The following is a 24,065-nucleotide window of genomic DNA, read 5'->3' as shown; positions in this document are numbered from 1 at the left end:
AGGATAATTTTGAAAATAAAAATGGTACTGAGATAGTACATAAAAAAGGCATCCCTCCACGATTCTAATAAAAAAAACAAAGGTTCCTTTTTATTTTATCAAATTACATATGTTAAAATAATTTATTTTTTTAATTCAATTTAATTAAAAATTTGTATATAGAGTATTTTAATTAAAAATTATTGTCTTATTAAAATTAGTTAAATTTGATAAAATTTAGTTTAATATGATAAAAAATCACTTAAAATTATTGTACTAGTTATTAAATAATTATTATAATATTTTTTTAATAATTATTACAGGTACTCCACAATGATCACATCTATTAAACAATTATTATAATAATTTTGACTAAGTTAAAATGGTTTTTAAATATTTTTGATAAAATAATTTTATGTATATTATTTTTAATAAAGTTGAATAGATTTATTTTAACACATAATAAGGGTCTATGTCACTAATAATATTAGAATAAGAATATTTTAAAGATGAAAAATATAATTACTTTAATTATCTCTTAAAAAATAAATTTTAATGATTCTAATAATTATGGCCACAATATGGCCCATCAATTTGGGCTTTTGTGCGATTTGATAGATTTTGATTTCTTTCGATCCAACCACAATTTGATTGTTTGGAGGTTAAAATTTTCATCTTCAAGGTTTAGGTGCATTGTCGTAGTTAGGGTCACATGGCTGTCGAACAACACTCCATCAATATCGCGTGTCGAAAACTCTTTTTCGATTCCTTTAACGTGCTCTAAACTATAGTCAAGCTAACATTGAACCTAACTTTTCGATGTTGGTGATGTTGTTCTCTCATTTATAGAACTCCATCACATGGCTAGCTCCCTATCAATTCATTATTCTTTTTCGATTTAGAGTTGTGAGTGAGAATCGAAAGTAACCTTCTACCTACCTATCGATTGAATTAGAGGAAAATTCATACAACATTCAATGAAACCGTATCCACTGATACACATGTAGGACTTCTCCTTTCCAACTAAGGAGCTACTCTATTTACTTTTGATGGAGAAGAAATGAGACCACAAGAAATGTTTCGAAATTAGATAGGGAATAATCGAATGGCCACCTTCCTAAGTTTCATTTTTTTTATAATTAAATCATTCACACGGGATACCCAGTTGATTAGAGAATGACAGACTTATTACAATAAAATAAAAGATCAATTCACAACAGACATATGTCCTCAGGAGAAAAAAAAAAACTCTAATTTGATGGTTAGTCATACATTGACTGAGTGATTTAACTCCCTTTACGAAACCTGAGGAAAGATTTTACTATAATTTTTTTTAATCAAACCAAAGTTTAAAAAATAGCTCAGCTCCATCTAAAATTCATCACTATTTCAACTTAATTAAAGCAAAGTTAAGTATAAATTCTCAAAACTTTTCTATTTTATTGATTTTTTTAATCATCAAACAAATAAAAGGAGGATTTTTTTTTTTAAAATGGGCACTCTGTTTATCAAAAAATAATAATAATAATAAAAGGACATCCTACCATATATTTTATATCAAAAATACCTCTTATTGCTGCTATAATATGAGAAATTAATATTATATTAAAATGCTCTTTATTAATTGGTTAAAGATACTTAATTTTAATCAAAATCATTATAAATCGGTAAAAAAAAATCATTTTAAAACTAAAATGTTTGGTGTAGTTAGCACCAATAGTCAAACTTCGATTTTAATGAATGACAAACGGATTAAAGTTAGATGTTGTGTTATTTAATCTCTTTATCGAGTGTATGGGAATTAACAAGACAAGAGGATCTGACACCATGTTAAAGTCCAGATGTGTGATTCTGATAGAAAACCTAACTTAGTCTGCAGGACCTAACAGTTGGTTGAAGTCCGATCGGGATGTTAGATTTAAGACAATTGGTTAAAGTCCAGATATGTGATTCCTGTAGGAAGACCTAGTAAGCCAAGATGTAAGTCAAGAGACTACAAATGGTAAGTGACGTAAGTCACCAGGGAAGAGAGATCTAGTGAGGATGAGCCTCGGTGGGACTATTAGTGCGGTCGAGCTTAGAGTCATTTGGGAAGTCTAAGCTGAGACCATGACTAGATCCTAGTCTTGGGAAGACATGATCTAAGTCATAAATTGATCATACTTTTAATGTTCTAACTCTATCTTACAAGGTAATTTTTATTACTTGGACTAACGTGTGTTGTAGGGAATCAATGTTGCAAAATGGCTGGAAAAAGGGCTCCGGGCACTTGGAGCTTGTCCATATTGACGATGGAATTCATACATATTATTAATGATAGCATATGGTATATATAAATATCATTACAAGTGAAAATAAGAAAAATACATAAATTAGGAAAATAATAAGTATTTCCTAATAATAATTATTCTCTAATAACTAGGAAACAAATAACTATTTTCTAATAATAATTATTCCCTAATAATTAGGAAATAAATAACTATTTACTTATAATAATTATTTCCTAATACACCCTTTCAAGATGATGTCCTAGAAATGACATAAATCTTACTGCAAATAGTAAGCAACCAAGGTCGAGAAAGCAACTTTGTAAATGCATCATCCAATTGATCCTCAGCAGGAATATGAGTAACTTGCAGTTCGGAGGCTTGCACCAGATCATGAACAAAGTGATAGTCAATAGCCAGATGTTTCGTCCGAGAGTGAAAACAGGATTAGCTGAAAGATACGTGGCACCCAAATTATCAGTAAAAAGCACGCATGCGTGGTAACCGAAAGAAGCAGATATGTCAAAAGTGACTTAATCCATTGGATCTCAGTTGTTGCAGAGGCAATGACACGATATCCAGTCTCAGTCGAAGAGTGTGCAACCGTGCGCTATTTGGTAGATTTCCAGGAAATCATATTAACACCTAGAAAAATAATAAATGCACCCGTAGAACACCGATCATCTGGATCTCCTGCCCAGTTTGCATCGGAGAAATCATGAAGAGTAAAAGGTGTATCCGCAAGAAGACGAATGCCAAGATCCCTAGTACCATTGAAATACCGAAGTAGACGCTTCACAGCATCCCAACGCGTCTTTGAAGGAGCATGCATAAACTGTGAAAGCTTGTTGACCGCAAAGGAAATATTAGGATGAGTCATACAGAGATGTTGTAAGCCTCCAACCACCTGTCGGAACTTAGTCGTATCAAAAGATGAAGACCCATCATGCAAAGTAAGACGAGAACCAGCAGTAATAGGAGTGGAGACCGACTTGAAATCAAGCGTGTTATGTTTGGAGAGAAGATCGGTGACATACTTTTGCTGAGACAAGAGAAGACCATTTGAGGTTGGGCGAACTTCAATACCGCAAAAGAGGGAAAGAGCCCCAAGATCCTTAATCGCAAATTTTGCATGAAGTTTACATACTATGACATCAACAGAAAAAGTATCACTCCCTGTAATGATTAGATTATCAACATATATAAAGAAATAGATAACAGTATCATCCCGAGAATAAACAAATAAGGAGGTGTTAGCTCGGGATGTGATAAAGCCAAGAGAGACCAAGAAAGCGGGAAGCTCCAAATACTAGAAGTGCGGAGCCTACTTAAGGCCATAAAGCGCCTTATGCAAATGACACACATGATCCGGAAACTCAGAACTGCGCATACCCGAAGGTTGCGTCATATAAACCTCCTCTGCAATATGACCATTAAGAAACACATTGTTTACATCAAGTTGGTGAAGACACCACCTCCGATTCACAGCCAAACTAAGAACAATGCGCATTGTTACTAGATTAATAACAGAGCTAAATGTATCATGAAAGTCAACACCAGGGTGCTGATGAAAACCCTTGGCAACAAGGTGAGCCTTATACCGATCAATTGAGCCATCAGAATTATGTTGGTGCAATCGACCTAGGTTTTGATGTGTGTGTCAAAGAGTTTAAGTTAGACTTTCATATGTATTTGATATGTGTTTGAGTCTTGCAGGACTTGGTGGAACACATGAGAACTTGGTGTGGCCAAGTATGGGAAACTCATCCAAGGGCTCGGATCCTTGAGTCGGTGAAGGATGGTGTGGAAGACATCCGAGGGACCGCCGGACGAGGAGCAATGGAGTGGAGCCGAGGGAAGTGGACTTCAAGGCAGCGTGAAGGATGGCACGGAGAAGAGCCGCGGGCTCGGGTGCATCTAAGGGACGAAGGCCGAGGAAGAGGACTTCAAAGGCGACTCCAGAAAGGATGAGAGGAGTGAATGTACTGGGACCAGTCGACTGATCCAACTTCTCAGAATGCACAGAAGCATTCTGTGCTTGTCGGTTAAGGGGACCAGTCGACTGGTCCTGAGACCAGTCGATTGGTACATAGCCGTTGGCAGGATTTGGCTTTCTGCAGAGAGCCGTTGGCTGGGTCCAAAGGCACACCAGTCGACTGGTGCTTGGATCAGTCGACTGGTGTCTGGGTTTGAATTGATTAATGATCAACTCTCTTCTCTTATTTAAGGGGAGCTTTGGGGCATTAAGGAGGTAACTGATGCTTGTAGTTTAACTCCTATTCTGTGCCCAAAGCTCCCAAGTCAATTCTCTTCCTCCTAATTCTAACTCCATCTTGTAAAGAGGAAGAGTGCCCTTGTGAGAGGTTTGCTCCACCGAGAAGGAGAAGCTTTAGCCGGAGATTGCCGGAGGCTGATCCACCGAAGGATCAAGGGATCGTCCACCTCAAGGACACTCCGTGGAGTAGGAGCATCATCTCCGAACCACGTTACATCGAGTTTGTTAGCGTTTGCATTCTTGTTTGTTTCATTGCCTTAGTTTTAGTATATTCCGCTGTGAACTAACCCTTGTGTAGAGAAGAAATCGATTTGGGGGTGGCCTAGCTATCCAACCCCCCTTCAAATCGGCCACCGATCCTCTAACAAATTATGCTTAATGTGAAACACCCACTTATTACCCACAAGATTTTGGTCTGGCAATCGAAACGTCGATTAGACGCTTAGAAGCTTGTAAACTAAGTTGTGTTGAAGCCTTGGACGAAGTGCCCTTATAAAGGGTGTGGAAGGCGCCTTCCATAATCTTGAAGGCGCCTCCAACCTGAGAGATCTGACCTCGAATAGCTCAGTCCTTATTTGTGAGATATGGAAGGCGCCTTCACACTGTTCACCCGAGGCTTTATTTGCTCCTTCTGCCCTGTACAATGTGTTATTCCAAAACTAAAATATCTAACTTGTGAAATAAAGTTAGCACAATGATAATAAGTATAATTATTAGTTCCTATCCTTCCGGGATCAGGAACTAGTCAAGGTCTCAGCTTAGGAATCCAAAATTGACCTAAACTGAACCGACGCCTACTATCCCTCAATCGGGACACGTCCTCACTGACTTACTCTCCTCCAGTGACTTAGCTTCACTTACCAATTTGCAGTATTCTGCTAGCCTCTTGAATCACCAGGTTTTCATGTCAATTGTCAGGTCCGCACACCTAACTGGACTTCTGCTAGTTATCAAGCCCCGCAAACCTAGCTGGACTTCTTGTCAAATATTAGGTCAGTCATTTGACCTATCTGGTCTTCGTACCAACTATCGGATCCTACGGACCTAATTGAATTTCAGTCTGGTATTAGGTCCTCTAGACCCGTCATCTCCTACACACTTGGTAAAGTAATTAGATCACCAAAACACTTAACTTGACTCACTTATCATTCATCAAAACCTGAGTTAGATTGTTAGTGCAAATTGCACCAACAATGTTCTACCAGCAGCTTGATAATATCAATTCAGACGATTTTCGTTCTTGTATGCTGCTCCTACAAGACTTCTACAGCACTGAAAGACTACTCCGACAATTGATACTCAATCTTTTACTCTACTTATTATCGGTAACATTTTTGTTTATAACATTGTACTTAAAATTTTGAAATCCTTTCGATATTATAGTAATTGTCCAATAAAAACATTCAATGAATGCGAGCCTTAGAGTAAGACTCGTTGAAGATTCTGAACTAAATAAAAAATTATTTATATTAACACTTGCTCTTTTTCTTTCTCTTTTCTGCTACATTTACTTTTAATTCTCAATTTTTGTCAAGCGAAGAACGCTATTCCCTCTACTATTTTTACGATCCTATCCAAAGTAACGACTAAAATGTTATATTCGATGTTAAAATGTTGCAACATCTATCTAACTGTTACATAGTTGTAAAGCTACCTAACAGCTACAACAGCACAATAATATTATAGTGGTAATAGAATAGTTTTATACGTGTAATTAGTGTAGTTGTTATAATAAGGTTAAAAATAAAAATATTTTTTGAGATAAATAATATAATGAGACATTTTTTGAGTTTTTTTTTAAATGCATCTTTTTCACAATTACATAATTTGGACCTCCATTTTTAATTTTGCCCAATAAAAAATAAACTATAATCAAGTAAATGTTAAGTTTATATATATATTCTTATTCCGAATTAACTGAATGATTAGAGTTATTTAATTGAAATGCTCTTGTGATCCTCCGAACAAAAAAGATCCTTTTAAAACTATTAGTTAAGTTATAAATATAAATAAAACCACCTTAGAAGCATTTTTTTTCCTTTTATATATATATATATATATATATATTCCCACGGTGAACAATATAGATGAGATAATTGTATCATGTATCACTATCACCCTTGAGGTAATATTATAGCAGTAAGACATCTTCTTAATTTTCTAGATTTCTTAATTTTCTAGATATCTAAGGATCACGATTCTATTTGAATGAATTAACGAATGAATTCTTTTTAATGATGATTAACATAAGAATGTGGAGTAAATATGTACTCGCTAGAGCGTGGAGCTAATGGATACTTGTGATTACTTCTTGATTTATTTTTGTGGCTGATGAAAACTTTTTATAGTTAATCAAGCTATTATTTTCTATTAAAATTAATGAAAAATACCTTTAATCCCTTTATTTTCTATAAAGGATCATTTTGCCCCTTTAAAAATAACATTAACCTCCTTTTGACTAAAGTCAAATATAAAAATAAATTGTAAAAGGTAATTATGTTCTTATCTTTTTTTGATATTTGTAAGAGGAAAAAAATTATATTGAATTGATTTGATAATTTAGGTCCACTTCTCTTTCCTTTATTGATATCTGAACTAATTCTAGATAATTCAAATCCTAATTGATATTTTCAACATGTGTATGACTGTTGATTTCCTAATTTAAATCAATAAACTGCATGTAACCTCCAATAATACTCAATTTTACTAATAAAATAAAATTAAGTAGTTTAAAATATATTTTTTTATCGTCTTAGCTGCGTAATCTTCTAATACAATATATAATAATTATTTTCTTCACTTTCTTTTAAATTTAAAATTTTAGATCCACACTTGTCCATGATTATATAAGATTTCTTGAAAATAAGTGAAGGTATAATTTTCTTTTATTACGCGAAGACAAATTTTCTTTGCCTTCTTCGAACTCTTTTATTTTCTCATGCATGCATGCGAGTCTCACATCTCAGTTAGACCCGACCCCGGACCGGGTCTGGCCTGGACCCGACTTGGGCCCGTAACTGGGTCAACGGGTCGGTTGCTCGTTGACTCGGTTCGCCGAGTCGAACCGGAACCGGCCTGGCAAGTTGCCGGGCCGGTTCCGATTCAGTTGTTGTAAAACCGGAGAATCGCCGGTTCAGCCCGACAGTTCAACCACAATTTTTTTTTTTGTAATGGCTTGAACCACAGGTTAACCAACGGTTCATAGTCGTTGGAACTGCCAGTTAACCGGCGGTTCATAGCCGTTGGAATCGTCGGTTAGCATGCGGTTCATAGCCTTTAGGGGAGTTTTTTTGAATATTTTTTTCAACGATTAGGATTATTTGATCGTTTTTTTATCAATGACTATGATTTAGTGTCCATTACTATCAAAACTCTATAAATAAAGAGCTCATTTCATCATTTTCACACACATCTTCTCTACTTTTACTCTTATCTCAATTTCGTATTCTCTACACGTTTTTTGTTTCTAATTTTCAATTACAATGGAAGGAGGTCGCGGAGGTGCATCATCTCATGCTCGAAAGGGAAAGAAAATAATAAATCCACGGGAGGAGGACCCCAACATTCAATCCACCGATGATGAGATCGAGCATCTTCCGAATCTGACACCCGAACACACAAGGAAGTACCGATGCAATTACTTCTAAGGTTCGGGAACTTCCTCCTCTAAAGTTTTCTATTTTCACTAAACATTTTGAGAATGTCACTCTTCCGTCGGGAGAAATACGTGTAAATTGTAAGCACTGCAATACTTCCTACAAATTCCAAGCCGGCGGTGGCTATGGGTCGTTGAAACGACATGTAGAAACAAAACACCTAACGGAATATGGACTCGACCGTTCTCAAACACAATTATCAAGATTTTCTTCAACTAGCGGTAGTACTGATTCCGGTTTATTTTTATATTCGGATAATAAATTAAGAAAATCATTAGTTAAATTTGTTTCCGTAGAACATCTTTCTTTTAGTTCTGGATCTAATATACATTTGAAGAGTTTTTGTAAAGAATCTCTTAATTCATGTGCTAAACGTGTTCTAGGACTACACTTACTCGTAGAATTAAAAAATTAGTAATAAAGGAAAAAAGAATTTAATTGATGAATTTAGTAAATTAGATAATAAAGTTTCTTTATGTTCTGATATTTGGAGTGATCATTGGCAAACACATTCTTATATGGGTATGACTTGCCATTGGATTGATAACTTTTGGAACCTCCAAAAAATTAAAGATTGTTAGCTTATAGAGTTTTTGATGAATCACATAATATTCATAACATCGAACAATTATTATGTTTACTTTTAGAAGAATATGACTTAACTTATAAAATATTTTCAATATCATTAGATAATGCTAGTTCCAATACCGCTTGTATATATAATTGAATTTTTTTTTGTCAACCTATTATTGGCGGTTTATTTTTTTCATATTAGTTGTGTATGTATGTTTTAAATTTATATGTTCAAGATGGTTTAAAAATTTTAGAAAGTTATATTAAACCAATTAGAATTGTAATTTTTTATTTATGGTCTCATCCATCTATAATGAAACAATGGGGTATGTTTTGTAAAATTAATGGAATGAGAACTAAAAAATTTCCACGTGATGAGCCAACACATTGGAATTTAACATACCAATTATTACAATATTAATTTCAATATAAAGAATTATTATGTTCATTTTTTGCACAAAATACTAATACTAATATATATTTATTTTCATAACAATGGAATATTTATAGTAGTATATATTTGTAGTAGTATTTGTGAAATTTTAAAAGTATTTAATGATGTAACCGAACAACTTTCCGGTGTTTATTACCCCACTGCTCAATTAGTTTTAGAAAACTTTTCTAATATAGTATTAGTTTTAAATGAACATATTAATAATGAATCATCTCCATGCATCTTAGCTATGAAAACTAAATGGAAAAAATATTTTTATTTAATTCCTGAAATTTATTTAATTGCATTCGCTTTAGATCCTAGATTTAAATTAGAAGTTTTACTATAAATGTTAACTTTATATTATGACGTTTTAATTCCAATTAAAGATTTTTCTTTCCTGATCCAGTTAATATTATATATAATGTTTAAATTTATTTATATGATATTTATAATCAATATTATGCAAAATATGGAACATAAATTAATATTTCTGAAATACAACAAACTACTAGTAATAATTTAAAACTTACAAAAGCACAACTCTTATTCTCTTATTAAAAGAACGAACAAAACGTCCACGAGGATCCTCAAGTTTCATACAGGAACTTGAGAATTATTTTATGACTTTTTTTTTTAATTTTATGAAGCAGATAGCAAAAATTTCGATATCTTAAAGTGGTGGTCACAAAAGGCTTAAAGCTTTCCCGTTCTCTTCGTGATCGTCACAGAAATATTAGTTTGTCCGGTGTCAACTGTTGCTGTGGAGCAGACGTTCAGTGCCGGTGACAACATATTAGATGAACGACGATCAACTTTATCTCCCGACTCATTGGAAGCCCAAACATTACTAGACGATTGGACCAGAGCGGAGAAAAGAATCCAAGGAATGCAACTTTCAGATGATGAAGTTGACGATTTTGATACTGAAGGAATAAATACAACAGGAACAGGAAATGGAAGTGAGTGAAAATATAAAAGGATAAAAATGTAAAAGAACTACGTGAGCTTTGATTCCCCTAAAGGGATACGTAGGCAACTTAAATAAGTACAAGCCCTTTTTCCAATAAATTTTAATTTCTAATTTGTAATTTGTAATGTTTAATTTTTAATTTTTATTTTTTTAACATAATAATCTTGAACCGTGGTGAACCGTGAACCGGCAGTTCCGAACCGTGAATCGTAACCATCTTGAGCGATTAAGGTTAAGGGCCAAACTGTCTGAAACCGTCGAACCGGTGGTTCTGAACCGTCGAACCTTCGGTTCCGAACCGTGGTCAGGTCTAATCTCAGGTCATCACTAACTTGATTGTTAAAGAGGGTAATACCGATAATGTCAACCATCACTAACTTGATTGTTAAAGAGGGTAATACCGATAATGTCAACCATCATCTAACAAGCTTTGCTTTGCAAGACATCGAGACCGACATATCGATAAATCGACATTAACCATAGATCCAAGAGAGTGACGAAGGGCACCATCACTAGATGCTTCTATATTTTTTATTCTTTTATATATATTTTTCTTCCAATGTACACCAACTAATCAATAATTAAAGAGTCTATCTTGAAAAGATATGTAATTATTTTCCATGTCATTTTAATATATATTTTTTTCTCTCAAGAGTATAAAAAAAATATCAATAAAAATATAATTATCTTTTATAATTTTTTTTCACATTTAACTTTAATTAAAGGAGGGTTAAGTATTATTTTTAAAATACTATGGTAAAATAAAATAGAGGGGTATACACAATATTATTAAAACAATAATCATAATAATAAATTTACATTTAATAGGCATGGATAACGACCCCTAATAATGATAGCAATAAATGTTACTAAAGCACTCCAATAAATTTAGTTTCATCTGGGCACAATCTAATATAAATTAAATTAAATCATTTTTCATTCAAAAAAATCTCTTCAATAATAATAAGACTAAAACATAGGTGTTTTAAAAAATAAGGTACTCATTTATTATGTTTTTAATATGAGGAATTATTTTGAAGATAATATTTTGATTTTTTTTAAAAAAATATTTTTAAAAATGCACAATTATTTCCATTTTTTTGCTACAGTCTGCAAGACATTCCATTTTAGGCATATTCACGTGGTTTAAACTGTTGTCTGCCATAAACGCCTTTGTCCTCCCTCCATGGATAATTGATCTTTGTCGGCAGCCCACAGCCACTTGTTTACCCCACTGTTTCCCCCACGCTAGTTTTTTCTTTGTTTACTTGTTATCCAAAAATTATATATATATATATATATAATTAAATTTGTTTATTTAGACGGAATAAAATCTAATATACTATATATATAATAATTGTTATTAAATTTGTTTACTTAGACGGAATAAAATCTAATTGTAGTATAGATTTTATAGAATTCAAATAAAAAAAAGTCGAAGAAGAAATAGGGAAAAAAAAAGTGTTCGACCGTACGACGAATCCGCTGGCCATGAATGCCACGGCGCGTGAGGACTGCCTTCAGCACGTGCTGTACCATGCGGGCCGTGGCATTTGTGACCGGGTGTGGTCCCCGCGCGCGAAGAATTCGCGCACGTGCTGAGTGCCCGGCGCTACCGGTGGCGTTCGCCACCCCGCCGGTCTCGTCCTCCGCTATATCTTCGTCTTCCTCGCCAGTGAAACAGAGCTCGATCGAACCGAGCGAATTTCAGAAGAAAGAGGAAGAAGAAAAACCAGAGTTTTAGAAGGATTCGACGTCTCCTCTCACAAAACCGGGCGGAGGGAGGAAGAATGGAGAGGGATTTCTTGGGAACTCACTCCAAAAATTTCCATCCTGATCCAGGTTCTTCCCTACTCTGAGAAAGCTGTGATTTTTATTTTAATTTTTTTTTACTTTTCTTTCCATTTTCTTCCTCTCATTCAACCCTTCCTTTCTTCTCCCTCTCCGAATTGCAGCTGCTTTAGCAGGTTCACCGCTGCAGTGGCCTTTCTCCAACAAGGCGTCCGCCATGCAGCAGTTCATGCTGTACAAGGCTTCGCAAGAGGAGGGTCCAAGAAGCCAGGCTTTGAGACCTCAACATCTGCCAAAAGCCGCCGCCTTCGAGCTCAATCACCATGCTTTAGTATCTCAGGTCCGCAACTCCTCCATCACGGACCATGCCACTGTTTTTCTTTCACCGAAATGGATCAGCAATCTTTTGTTTTGTTTTCTCTTTAGAATTTTCCTGGCCGGCACTCAATCCATGGCTCTTTTAGCTCTTCGAGCCGCCATTTCACCATTCCCCTCGCTGGAAACCCTTACTTCAAGGTTCAGAACGCTCACTACTCTGCTCCTAATTCAGCGATCAAGTCCACAAAGAAGCAGCCCTTCGTAGGAGGAGGAGTTGAAGTTGGCTCCTTTGGCCATAGGTAAAAGCATCTTGTTTCAGATATTTCAGATCTCAGTAACTGTTAAAACCATGGCGGAATGGCCGTTCAGGAACATGGCAAAGCAAAACCACAAGGCGGCTGCGCAGCTGACAATCTTCTATGGCGGCTGTGTGAATGTCTTCCACGATGTCCCATTCGACAAGGTATTCTTCTTCTTCTTCTTCTTCTTCATTTTCTTTCAGATTAGATGGACAGTATGGATGTTTCTCAGCACTAACTTTCCTTTCAGGCTCAAGCAGTAATGTCATCCTTGGCGAATTCAGGGCCAAATACGGCTTCAAATGGCAAGAAAATCCGATCTGAAGCATCACGACCCATATCGAATTCTGTCAGTTCTAAACAATCTTCAGCTCGAGTCGTGTCGCCTCCTTCAACTGCATCAACAGCGCTTAAACTTGTGGCGCATCCAATTTCAGTGAACCAACAACAGGCCATTCCAAGAGGTGGTTGGTTAATTTAACCTCGAAACATGACTGAAAATCTTTCGATTAACTAACTAACTGACTAACTAACGATCTGTTATATGGATATGACAGCCATACCTCAAGCTCGAAAGGCGTCGTTGGCACGGTTCTTGGAGAAGCGCAAAGAGAGGTGGGTTTCTGAAGTACAAGTTCAGCTTTCAGTAACAATGGTTTCGATAGTTCGATACATCTACCTCAGGATCTTGAACATGAAGTGCCCTAATGTCTCGCTCCTTCTCAGGTTGACCAGTGCCGTGCCTTATGCTTCCACCAAGATATCGACAGAGAACAACGACTGGGGACATAATGCATCATCAAGCACGTCTAACTCATCAGCTGATACCAATCTTTCGAGCTACCGAATGACCTCATCTTTTGCAGGGCACCTCAAGAACAACAGCAGGGATGCTTTAAGCATTAAGCTAAAGATATAGATCTGCAAAAGCATATTTATTGTGCTCATTTTAGTGCCAAAAATTTGCAGAAATTATTACACTGCTATGTAGTCGCTTAGTCATCAATTAAGGATATGACTCAGTTTGTGTTCTTGAAACCTTCCCTTCCTGCACAGTCGAGCACAAATAAAATTCAACTTCAGTTGCCGAGAAAAACACAATGAATCTTCACAATCTTTGTTCCATGTCAAATAATATTCATACTTCATGTTTAAAAAAACTGAGAACTTAAAAAACTGTGGAAATAAATAAATAAATAAAGGAGAGAAGGCAGGTGTTTAATTGGCCACATGTGGTGGGACAAACTCGAGGGAATTCTTCTTATCTGAATTCAAAAAGGAACACTGAAAGTGATATTTCTGCAACCTCCTTCCACCATTTGTTTCACGGTTTCCTCTTTCACATCCATGCTTTGAAATCTCAGGCCTGTGGAGGGTCACACTAAGGACTTTATGATCATGCCAATTCATCAAGTTTGGTAGTGGTTACAGTCACTCTACTCGATAAGGAAACTAGTAAGATTTGAGATCCCCGGTTCAAAAGAGTCAGTGTTAGTGTCGTGTTAGGCATATTGACACGGTGCGCCGAAGGCACTAAGGAGAAGGAGAAGAAAAAGGAGAAACCATGCTAACATCGGGGAATACTTGCACGACACCATTGATGTCACAAAACACTCTCATGCGATTTCTGAGAGGACTTCTGGCGACTCCAATTTATGCAAGTTGGTATTGGTCTCACTCACTTGCTATGTAGCATGAAACCAACTGCTCAATGGACCACAAGATACTTTTCTCTACATTGCAAGGAATAGAGAAGAAAGAGGTTCAAGTTTTACTCATTTTAGCTATTTTATTTAACGAAGGAATAATACTTTTTTTCTCCTTTGAGTTCCATCTAAGTAAATAAGATTATTAGAATGTATTAGAAATAAGATAATACATGTTTTTCCTAATGTAGAAGCTCTAAATAGAGACAACATTGATCGATTAAATTTGTTTTCATTGAGTTTATGAGTACACCTTTTGATCTCACCATGATGCTTTTAAGAGTCAGGAGGAGGTTATTTGCTTTCAACTATGTTATCAAAGAAGCCGGTATATTAAACCCGATGTAACTGATAATCTAATCTAAATGAGTGATTGAGAAGTTGATAGCTGATCCTGTCCGAACGCTGACTCAACGGACGCTGGGCACGTGGTGCTCTCCGATTTGCTGATATAGATCTCCGGCTAGTCGTACGAAGCTCCGGAGAACCTGCACAGAAGTCGGGCCGGGAAGGGGTTCCCGGCGGCGACCCTCCGACGCTCAAGTCAGGCAAGCAAGTAGTGAAAAAGGTGGCTTCAAAGATGTCTCACGCGTACCTCCGGCGAAGTATGAGGCTCTTTATATAGCGCGGTGAAAGAGCTCCTGCACGTCCACCGAGGCACATACATGTCCGTAGCCCATACCTCAGTATGTGTCTATCAGAAAGCTTACCTGACGCCATACTGCTACAGTCCCAGCACGTCGTCGATGGGACAACAAAACACCCCGTTATCAGACTTGTAGTACGGCCTAGCCATAGGGCTTGACAACTGTCATAAGATGTTCTTGTCCCTCTCTACCGATCACAGGCCAGGGCGTCTGGCCAGCCGGCTGGACGGGAAGTCCATCCGGACGACCCTTATCTTAAGTGCTGGCCGGACGGAGATCACATCCCGTCCGGCCTGCTGTTGGCATCGATATACTGGGGATATTTTCGGTAGGATGCCATGTAGGGACTGTAGCAGTGTCACCTTCTATCAAGCTTTCCGCTCGGCTCTTTGCTACTGTTTAATTGAGCGTCGGAACCCCAACTTCTGTCGGGGTGACTTTTGCCATCGGCTATTCACCGGTCGGTCGGCCGGGGGGTCGGCCCCTCCTTCTCCGATCGGCCACCTGGGCCTTTGACTCCCGCGTGGCATTGACCCCTCAGAATGGGGGTCCCCTGTTCTAACCGCCGGATCACTTGCCTCCCCCTCAAGTCTAGTCGAAGGAGGCGAAGTCCGACTGACTGGGCTGCCGATCTGACTGGACTACGGTCGATATACTTGTCCGCTCGGCTAGGCATAGAGTTGCACATCCGGTCGGCGGTGTCTCGCTCATGCCTTGTATTCCCTTGAAATTCCTATCAAATCCTTTCACTCACTGCCAATCACGTACGCTACGCACGGTAAGGTGCATTCATTAAATGCGACCAGTGTCCTGCTGACACGTGGTAACCCTGCTCTTGTCAGCGTATGGCGGTGGCGTTACCTCCGATGGGACAACAGCCGTTTAAAATGAATGGCTAGATGATAACCTCGTTCTCCGTGACCTGAATCGGACGACCACGGCCGTTCGACGCTAACGTTATAAATCTCGAAGCCACTTCTCTCCGCCGCCTTCTTGTTTCATCGACTTCGCCTTCACGCTGCTCTCTCTGCTCCGGCGATCCTCATTCCCTGCCTGTTTGGTGTGCTCGCCATCTTCTTCCTTTCCTCGATCTTTCTAGCACCCGTAAGCCTTCCTTTTCTGCTATCCGCCTCTTGTATTGCTTCCTTTTGCATTCTATCGGCATTTTCTTTTAGTTTTTCTGTCGATTATCGCTTCTGTTTCGACCATGGCGAGTACTTCTATGCCTACAGTCGGCGCTCCTGGTCTCTGGTATACGACTATGGAGAGCCGCTTCGATGAAGAAGACGCATTGCGTCTTATTCGGACGTATGAAATTCCGGCCGACCATGAAATAGTTGTAGCCACTCCTTCCGATCGGCCGAATGACCCGCCGCCCGGCACCATTTGCTTCTTCCGTGATCAATTTTTGGCCGGGCTGCGCTTTCCTCCCCATCCGTTCATCATCCAAATATGCAACCACTTTCGCCTCCCGCTCGGCCAATTAGTCCCGAACTCGATCAGGTTGCTGAGCGGGGTGATAGTCCTTTTCAAGTTGAATAATATCCCCCTGGACCCCCAAATCTTCCACTATTTCTTCTACCCAAAACAATCCGAGTGGGGGACCTTCATATTTCAATCTAGGTCGGGTTTCGTCCTATTTACCAATATGCCGAGCTCCAATAAGCATTGGAAGGAGCATTTCTTTTTTATGTGTCTTCACGAACGGCCGGCCTTCCGAACGAAGTGGCAGACGGCGGTGCCGAACCAACCGGGTCTTGGCAAATTCAAGAGCCATCCGACGTATCTTCATGCGGCCAACCAACTGGTCGGCCAACGCTACGATATCGATAAGTTGCTCCTCCCTGGAGTGATGTATATATTCGGCTTGTCCCCCATCCAAGCCGATCTGCCTTGTAGCATGAGTAAGCGATTCTTATCTCCCCTTTTTCTTTTGTTCTAACTGATTTATTCTTTGTTTCTGCAGCTGAAGTTATGTGGCGTGCAAAGGCAACCGAAAAGCTCAAGCTGAAAGCCGCCAATATTGAGGCGGTGAAGGACAAGGAGGCAGCCGAACGGGGTTTGGTTCTGGCCGGCTCAACAACTGAAGGGAGTGAGGGAACTCAAGTTGCTCCCGAGGCTTCGGCCGCCCGCGTCTCCACTGACGAGGCCGTGGCCCATATCACATCTGTCCAGGCCGAGGAGGAGGGCCGATCGGCTGACGAGGCGCCCTTGGTGACTCGTAAACGCCGTCGGCTAGAGCAAGCCACTCAACAGCCTCCTCCAGGGGAGCAGCTTGCCGAGCGGAGCGATGAAGCTCCTGTGGTTTTTGAGGCGGTCTCCTCGGAGCACACTCCGACTCAGCTTGACTTGCCGCCGACCATCGCTGAGGCTCAACCTTCCACCACTCAGACTCTACGTCGTCTTAGGCGACTGGGCGACCGTCCGGTCGGCGAGTCCTCTGGCCATGCTGCTGCGTCTCAAGATGACTCCCTCGGAGGAATACCTACTGGCCGCCGATCGACCATCTGTTCCCGAACAGCAGATCACCCTCACCGGTCTGCTCGCCAAAGTTTGGGAGGACGCGCGCGTACGAGTCGCGCTCATGTCCCCCAGTTAGCTAGGGGACAGTAACCTGCAGCAGGCGACCGGGGTATGCCTTTCTGCTTTACTGATATTTTTTATTTGCGTTTTTAACTTAACTGCCTTCATTCGCAGAGTTGGGTAGAGCAGATCGCAGTCAGCAATCGACTGGCTGAGCTGGAGGAAGAAATGAAAAAACTTAAACTTTCGGATGCAAACCAAGGGCAATCCACGGCTGCTTTGGAGAAGAGCAAAAAGCTTTTGGAAGCCGAACGGAGACGCACTTCCGATTTGTCGAGCGAGGTCGCTCGGCTTGAGGCTGTGGTCAAACAATGGGATAAAGAGATCAAGACGGCGACCACTCGGAAGCGCAAGGCCATCGATGACATGGACCTAATGAAGGTGGAGATCAGAGGGCTAGAGCAACGCATCAAGGATCTGGATGTCCTTCTGGCCACCGAGAAGGAGGGCCGCTCGGCCGATCTTCTTAAATTTGAAGAAGACTTGAAGGATCTCCGTGCCGCCAACGATGTTTCCCGAGCTGCGCTTAAAGAGTATCAGGAGGGGGAGTCGGCTCGCTATGACGAAGTGAGGAAGGCATTTGTCCGCTCGGACGACTTCGGAGAGAAATTCACCAACAAGATTTCCCTCACTTTCGAAGAGGCGATTAAGGCGGCGGTGGATTACTTGAAGACCAAAGGCCTCCTTCCCGCCGAGCTGACCATCCCCCCCGAGGATCTGGCTACCGTGATGGGCGCCATTCCAGATGCTCTTTTTGATTTTGACGCGTGAGCCGTGCTTTTTATCAACCTTTTTGTACCGTCGTTCGGGCAAACTTATTTTTTTTGTAATTCCTTTTGTTTGCCCAGCGTTTGACGCAAATAGATCATCTTTCCGTTCCTGCAACTTTTATTTTGGCGAGAAATTTTTCTTTCGTCATGTTTAAAGTGTTCTTTTAAACTCATCCGATCGGCTTAATATTCTAACACGGATTCAAGCCGCTCGGCTTCATACTCTAAGACGGACTCAATCCGATTGTCTTCAAAAATGTCTTTCGCCATGCAACTGCGTAGCTGCTCGGCGCGCGAAATAATTGTCGTTCACCTTAATTCTTATTAACTATCTTTTACTTTGCACCTTACCTTAAAGGGGGTTTCCATATATTTTTGCTAATCGAGCCGTTCGGCCGTATGTTGGCCTTAAAGAACAAGATCTGTCGTCGGTCGGCTCCCACCGCCGGAATGTATCACATGGATGGCTATCCGCTCGGACGTTTATAGACGCCGGCTCGTCTCTCGATATTTAACGTTGGAGCTCGACGGTCTTCCGCTCAGACGTTTATAGACGCCGGCTCGTCTCTCGATATTTAACGTCGGAGCTTGACGGTCTTCCGCTCGGACGTTTATAGACGCCGGCTCGTCTCTCGATATTTAACGTCGGAGCTCGACGACGGTCTTCCGCTCGGAGGGTTTATAGACGCCGGCTCGTCTCTCGATATTTAACGTCGGAGCTCGACGGTCTTCCGCTCAGACGTTTATAGACGCCGGCTCGTCTCTCGATATTTAACGTCGGAGCTCGACGGTCTTCCGCTCAGAGGGTTTATAGACGCCTGCTCGTCTCTCGATATTTAACATCGGAGCTCGACGGTCTTCCGCTCGGACGTTTATAGACGTCGGCTCGTCTCTCGATATTTAACGTCGGAGCTCGACGGTCTTCCGCTCGGACGTTTATAGACGCCGGCTCGTCTCTCGATATTTAACGTCGGAGCTCGACGGTCTTCCGCTCGGAGGGTTTATAGACGCCGGCTCGTCTCTCGATATTTAACGTCGGAGCTCGACGGTCTTCCGCTCGGAGGGTTTATAGACGCCGGCTCTTTGCTACTGTTTAATTGAGCGTCGGAACCCCAACTTCTGTCGGGGCGACTTTTGCCATCGGCTATTCACCGGTCGGTCGGCCGGGGGGTCGGCCCCTCCTTCTCCGATCGGCCACCTGGGCCTTTGACTCCCGCGTGACATTGACCCCTCAGAATGGAGGTCCCCTGTTCTAACCGCCGGATCAATAGCTAATCCAATTAGAACTAACTCGATTCACATCGGGACAAATCTCCAAGTCGTGATTTCTATACGATTTTAAATCAAAATTTTCTTGATTTGAAAGAAAAAGACCAAAAACCATAAAACAAGTGTTCATATAATTATTTTTTATAAATTGAATGGGCCAAGACCAACTAAGCACTTTTAGTCAGTTTAATATAATGAACAGAGTAATATAATTGGATTTAGTTGTGCACATGTCAAAGCTTTCACCATGTGATCATGCCACTAAACTTGAAGCTTGAGTCAACTCGCACACAATGGTTGACTTTTCTTTTTAGTCCATCCTGGTCAATTTTTGCAAGGGTTGACTCCAAGTCCTTGGTGGCTTGTGGTTTCAGTGTCAAAGTCTTCTTGGTTGGAAACTTATGTAGTTAACAATATATTAAATTAGGTATCTGTCATTAGTAATATGTGAATAAGGGACAAAGACAGTACTTACTTTCCATATCACACTGAGACTTGTTTACAGACTTAAGATAGTTCAATAGAAATATGATTTATGTAGCCAGCTTGAACACTTAGAACAACCACAACTTAAGATGTTGATCATGATGAAAATACCGAATAGATGTACACAATGGATAGTATTTGTATTTTATACAATAAGGGTGGAAAGGAACCATGGAATTTAGTTCAATAATATTACAAATCTATTTGATGACACCATAGCAACCTTAATTTTCATGAAGTATTAAGTTGTTAAAATGGAAGCTCATTATTTCCTAAATGATGGCAAGGATTACCTGGTAAGAGACCTTGCATAGTTCATAGGTTCCTTATTTGTACTCCATGGCTTGGCTAAACGGAAAGGGGAAAGCACGGCTCTTGATGGCTAAATCATCACACGGGTGGCAAGCTCAATGGGCATGTACAAGGAGGGTTTAGTGATTGCTGGTCTGATTACTTCTGATGTCAGAGCTAAAGAGCATATATCTTCTTCTCGTGTTCGGATAAGGCATCTGGATCTGAGAAACCAGAGTGATGGGACCAGGAGAAGGACTTGCTGCCACTGGCCCTTCTGATTCGCCTTTGAGAGTCTTCGCCAAATCGAAAACGCTGTCGAAGAACAAAATAACTCATCGTCAACAGGGTGCCTGCCATGATAGGACCTCCGATTGCAGTTATTGTCGTTGCCATCCAGGATGATTGCTTCCCCACGACCACGTAAGATAGAGAGAGGAAAGCTGCGCAAGTACTGAGGCAGGCAGTCCACATGAGCTTATTTACTATGGAAACGACCTGCTTCTGAGCACCTGTTTCCCATGCGACCAAAGTGATCTGAACCACGACGACAGCAAGTGAAATGAACAATGCAGTGGCATTTAAGAGGCAGAACACACGAAAGCCCATTTTGTCAGCTATATTGGCCTTGCCTACTTCGTCTCCATCTTGGAAATATTGACCAGGCAAATTGAATATGGCCATAAATGCAATGGATCCGATTAGAACTGCTACCATTGTCACTGAGTTGATGGTATTCTGAACAGCTTCGTGATGTAATTTTCTAAGCTCTTTTGCTATGCCTGTCACATGCTTGTTTGTATTATCATTCTGAATGAACTGGGTGTGGACATCATGCTTAATATCGCTGACAGTTCTCCGCAGCTCCTCGTCGTTCTTGCCAACATTCCTTGCATGTTTGGCACCAGCTTCTGAAAGACTTTCCATAATATCCATCTGAGAATCACCATACGGGATCTTTTCAGCCAAGTCCATTGCAGTTTCATTCTGATTATTGATCTTATTCACCTCGATAGTCTCATAGCACAAAAGAAGCCGTACCATCTGTGGAGAACAGAATATGAAAGTCAAACTAAAGCATAACAAAACCGTAAAATGCATCAATCTCAATTTCAACATTCAGAATAAACTCTTGTGACGACAAGAATATGGATGCACAAAAGAATATTGGCTGAATTTTCCCATCAGCAAGTTCCAAAGTTATAAAATTAAGGTCAACTAAAATCAAGGTCAACTAGACCTCCTTAGAATAGTTTTTCATCATCAATAAACTTGTAGGATATATATATATATATATATATATATATATATATATATATATATATATATAAAATGGTTATCATGGAGTCTTTGTATATGTCAAACTAGTGTAACATGAGAATGGTGAGGTTATGGCACTAACAAGAAGAAACCTACATTTCTTCTTAAAGGAGGAAAAGTTACCAACGATGTGCAAAATAGACAAAAAAAAAAAAATAACAAAAATTATGCAGAGAGTGAGACTGGAAAAGGCCCAGCTACCGTTATTAATACCTGTGGACGCCATTTCCTGGTGGCTATATGCATAGCTGTGTTTCCCTTCTTGTCACACATGTTCAGAGTAGAAATATCAGCTTGCAGTAACTCCTCCACAACATCTAGACTGCGACCTTTTACAGCCATATGTAATGCAGTCTGTCCCTTTTTATCCTTTATAGAAACTACTCCCGGATCTCTCAGAAGAAGTGCTTTCACAATTTGATAATAACCAACTCTAGCAGCAGTGTGCAGTGCAGTTTTCCCATTCTTTCTCACGATTCTTATTGTGGTATCATCCACATCTAGTATGGAATTCACCACCTCCAAATGATCCATGACCGCAGCTGAATAAAGAGCAGTAGTATTTGATGAGTTACATTGTCTGCAGACATCAGGCCAGTTGCTCAGCAGCTCTTTAACAATCACTGTAGGAGAATTAGAGAACCTCAGATACCAAATAGTATCCTGAGTGAATACTAAAAGGGAAATGAAGTAACTCATTGCAACCAGTTGCGCCAATAAAATTGACAAATTAAATATCCCTATATACAATGTTAACTCTGAGGCCTCTTACTATAATATTGCTTCACAAGAGGGATCGATAGAAAACTTCTCAGTATTTTGGAGAGGAACTCGATGATATCAGTTGGAAGTGGTCTTCTAGTGTGCTTACATTTCCAAACCCTTATACTTGATTCAACAAGATAGAAGAACCTGAAGAAAAATTTGGGAATTGTAGAATCTCCTTATTGTTAAAACTTTTTATTAGATTTTGTTACAGTCAACAAAGGAAAGCAACCTTTTTTTATTGAGAAGAACTCCAAACTAGGTAACAAGTTCGCTATCTGTATCCTCTAGTTTTAAAAAGGAAAAGGATATTGGCCACAATTCTCCAGCAAGGATAGGACTACATTCCTGATCAATTTGACTTTAACTGTTGCTCGGTGAGTGTCAATATATGAACACAAAGCTACAACAAAGTTTATCTCATGATCTCCATCATATGGCATGACAAGAATCAATGAATTCACCAAAATTCATAAAGGACTATCCTGGTAATAGAATCTTCTACTAGTGAGTGTTTAAAATGTTAAAGTCACAATTTCCTATGACTATAGGTTGGTGGTTGCTGGTTTCCCCTTGTTTTCTTTATTTGGTCTTTCCTAGTAAGCCTATTTGGACATTTCCCTTTTGTCTCCTCCCTTTCCAAGCGTAATCTCTCTTACAAATATGAAGGAGATTTCCTTCAAAAAAGACATACATAGGAAAATCAACCTTATACTGGTAATCAAAGGGTAGGGTCAATCATTGACTAGGAACTCAAACTCATATCCTAGAAGAAATTTCAACACAGATTCCACTTTCCCAAAGAAGATAATGACTAAATCTTCTCGCTACTGATCCAAAATTTTGAGTAGCTTAAAAGAGCGGTGCAGAAGGCTCAGGACCGACTTTTTCAAAGACAACAGTGTATTTGAGACATGTATAAGTTAAAAATTTCTCTCTCTTTTTTGTTTTCTGATTGGTAAAGCATCAGACTGCAAAAGTTACGAGTGTGGAAAGGGAGGATCACCGGTGTGCCCGTGCTTGGCGGCGACATGAAAAGCGTCGAGGTCGACGCGGGAGCGGATGACGGCGGCGTCGAAGTCATAGAAGCGGAGGAGATACCGGAATAGCTCCACCGAGTTGCTCTCCGCCGCGATGTACAGCGCGGTCTCACCGGCCTCCGTCTGCGCGATCGCCAGGGCGGCGGCCGCGTCCGGGTCCTCGACGCCCTCCAGGACGCGTCGGGCGGCGTCGACGTCCCCCGATCGGACAGCCTCGATGAAGGGCTGCTGCAGCGGGCGAAGCCGCAGATCCATGGCGACCGATCGAGGCCTACTCCCCTACTTTTGATCGAATTGCAACGAGAACGACTGAAGTCGACACGGTTGGAATCTTTATGGTGCGCTGCCCCCTTGTGAATTATTCTATTTCTACTTTATTTTATTTTTTGTATTTTCTTTAGGAATTTAATTTACTTTTTATCTTTCATTTTTTAATTGTAAATTTAGGAGTTTAAAAAAAAAATTACATGAAGAATTTGTGGATTTATTGATTTGGGGGAGCAGAGCAGCAGGAGCCACGTGGTGGGTTACGTGATGATTGCGGATGCCAAAAGAGCATAGTCAGCGGGGTCATATAATTCTGGTTCGACCTGAACTGAGTATCAAGGGGGTTCAGCCAGGTGA

The 24,065-nt window shown here is 39.9% G+C and overlaps 2 protein-coding genes across 4 annotated transcripts; one reads left to right on the top strand and one right to left on the bottom strand.

Moving 5' to 3' along the window:
• The first annotated feature begins 11,685 nt into the window (after positions 1-11,685).
• LOC121982371 (protein TIFY 6b-like) lies at positions 11,686-13,595 on the top strand. Its single transcript, XM_042535392.1, has 7 exons — positions 11,686-11,998; positions 12,112-12,287; positions 12,374-12,564; positions 12,635-12,728; positions 12,815-13,028; positions 13,122-13,179; positions 13,291-13,595. The coding sequence occupies exons 1-7, from the start codon at positions 11,947-11,949 to the stop codon at positions 13,481-13,483; spliced, it is 978 nt and encodes a 325-aa protein (XP_042391326.1). The 5' UTR covers positions 11,686-11,946; the 3' UTR covers positions 13,484-13,595.
• Positions 12,098-23,784, bottom strand: LOC121982370 (ankyrin repeat-containing protein At2g01680-like). 3 transcript variants are annotated; one of them, XR_006112084.1, is made up of 5 exons: positions 23,408-23,781; positions 21,850-22,259; positions 20,319-21,360; positions 13,128-13,612; positions 12,098-13,058 (listed from the first exon to the last, which is right to left on the bottom strand). XR_006112084.1 is itself a non-coding variant. In XM_042535391.1 (3 exons), exons 1-3 carry the CDS (start codon positions 23,694-23,696, stop codon positions 20,494-20,496), a joined length of 1,485 nt encoding a protein of 494 aa, XP_042391325.1. In that variant the 5' UTR covers positions 23,697-23,784; the 3' UTR covers positions 20,094-20,493. The 3 variants fall into 3 exon arrangements, 2 of the variants coding, with proteins under 2 accessions (XP_042391325.1, XP_042391324.1); XM_042535391.1 differs by lacking the exons at positions 12,098-13,058; positions 13,128-13,612 and having other exon boundaries at positions 20,094-21,360; positions 21,850-22,178; positions 23,408-23,784; XM_042535390.1 differs by lacking the exons at positions 12,098-13,058; positions 13,128-13,612 and having other exon boundaries at positions 20,094-21,360.
• Between the last annotated feature and the right edge of the window lie 281 nt (positions 23,785-24,065).

The sequence above is a fragment of the Zingiber officinale genome, chromosome 5A, assembly GCF_018446385.1.
Source record: "Zingiber officinale cultivar Zhangliang chromosome 5A, Zo_v1.1, whole genome shotgun sequence".
In the NCBI taxonomy this organism is placed as follows: domain Eukaryota; kingdom Viridiplantae; phylum Streptophyta; class Magnoliopsida; order Zingiberales; family Zingiberaceae; genus Zingiber; species Zingiber officinale.
The sequence above is the reverse complement of the archived record's forward strand: the minus strand, read 5'-3'. Positions and strand labels throughout refer to the sequence as shown.

Coding starts and splice junctions, on each gene's coding strand:
- LOC121982371 (XM_042535392.1), top strand. CDS start 11,947: ATGGAGAGGGATTTCTTGGGAACTCACTCCAAAAATTTCCATCCTGAT. Junction 11,999..12,111: donor AAATTTCCATCCTGATCCAG/GTTCTTCCCTAC, acceptor TCCGAATTGCAG/CTGCTTTAGCAGGTTCACCG. Junction 13,180..13,290: donor TTGGAGAAGCGCAAAGAGAG/GTGGGTTTCTGA, acceptor GCTCCTTCTCAG/GTTGACCAGTGCCGTGCCTT.
- LOC121982370 (XM_042535390.1), bottom strand. CDS start 23,696: ATGGATCTGCGGCTTCGCCCGCTGCAGCAGCCCTTCATCGAGGCTGTC. Junction 22,260..23,407: donor CGCCAAGCACGGGCACACCG/GTGATCCTCCCT, acceptor ATTCTCCTACAG/TGATTGTTAAAGAGCTGCTG. Junction 21,361..21,849: donor CCAGGAAATGGCGTCCACAG/GTATTAATAACG, acceptor TGTTCTCCACAG/ATGGTACGGCTTCTTTTGTG.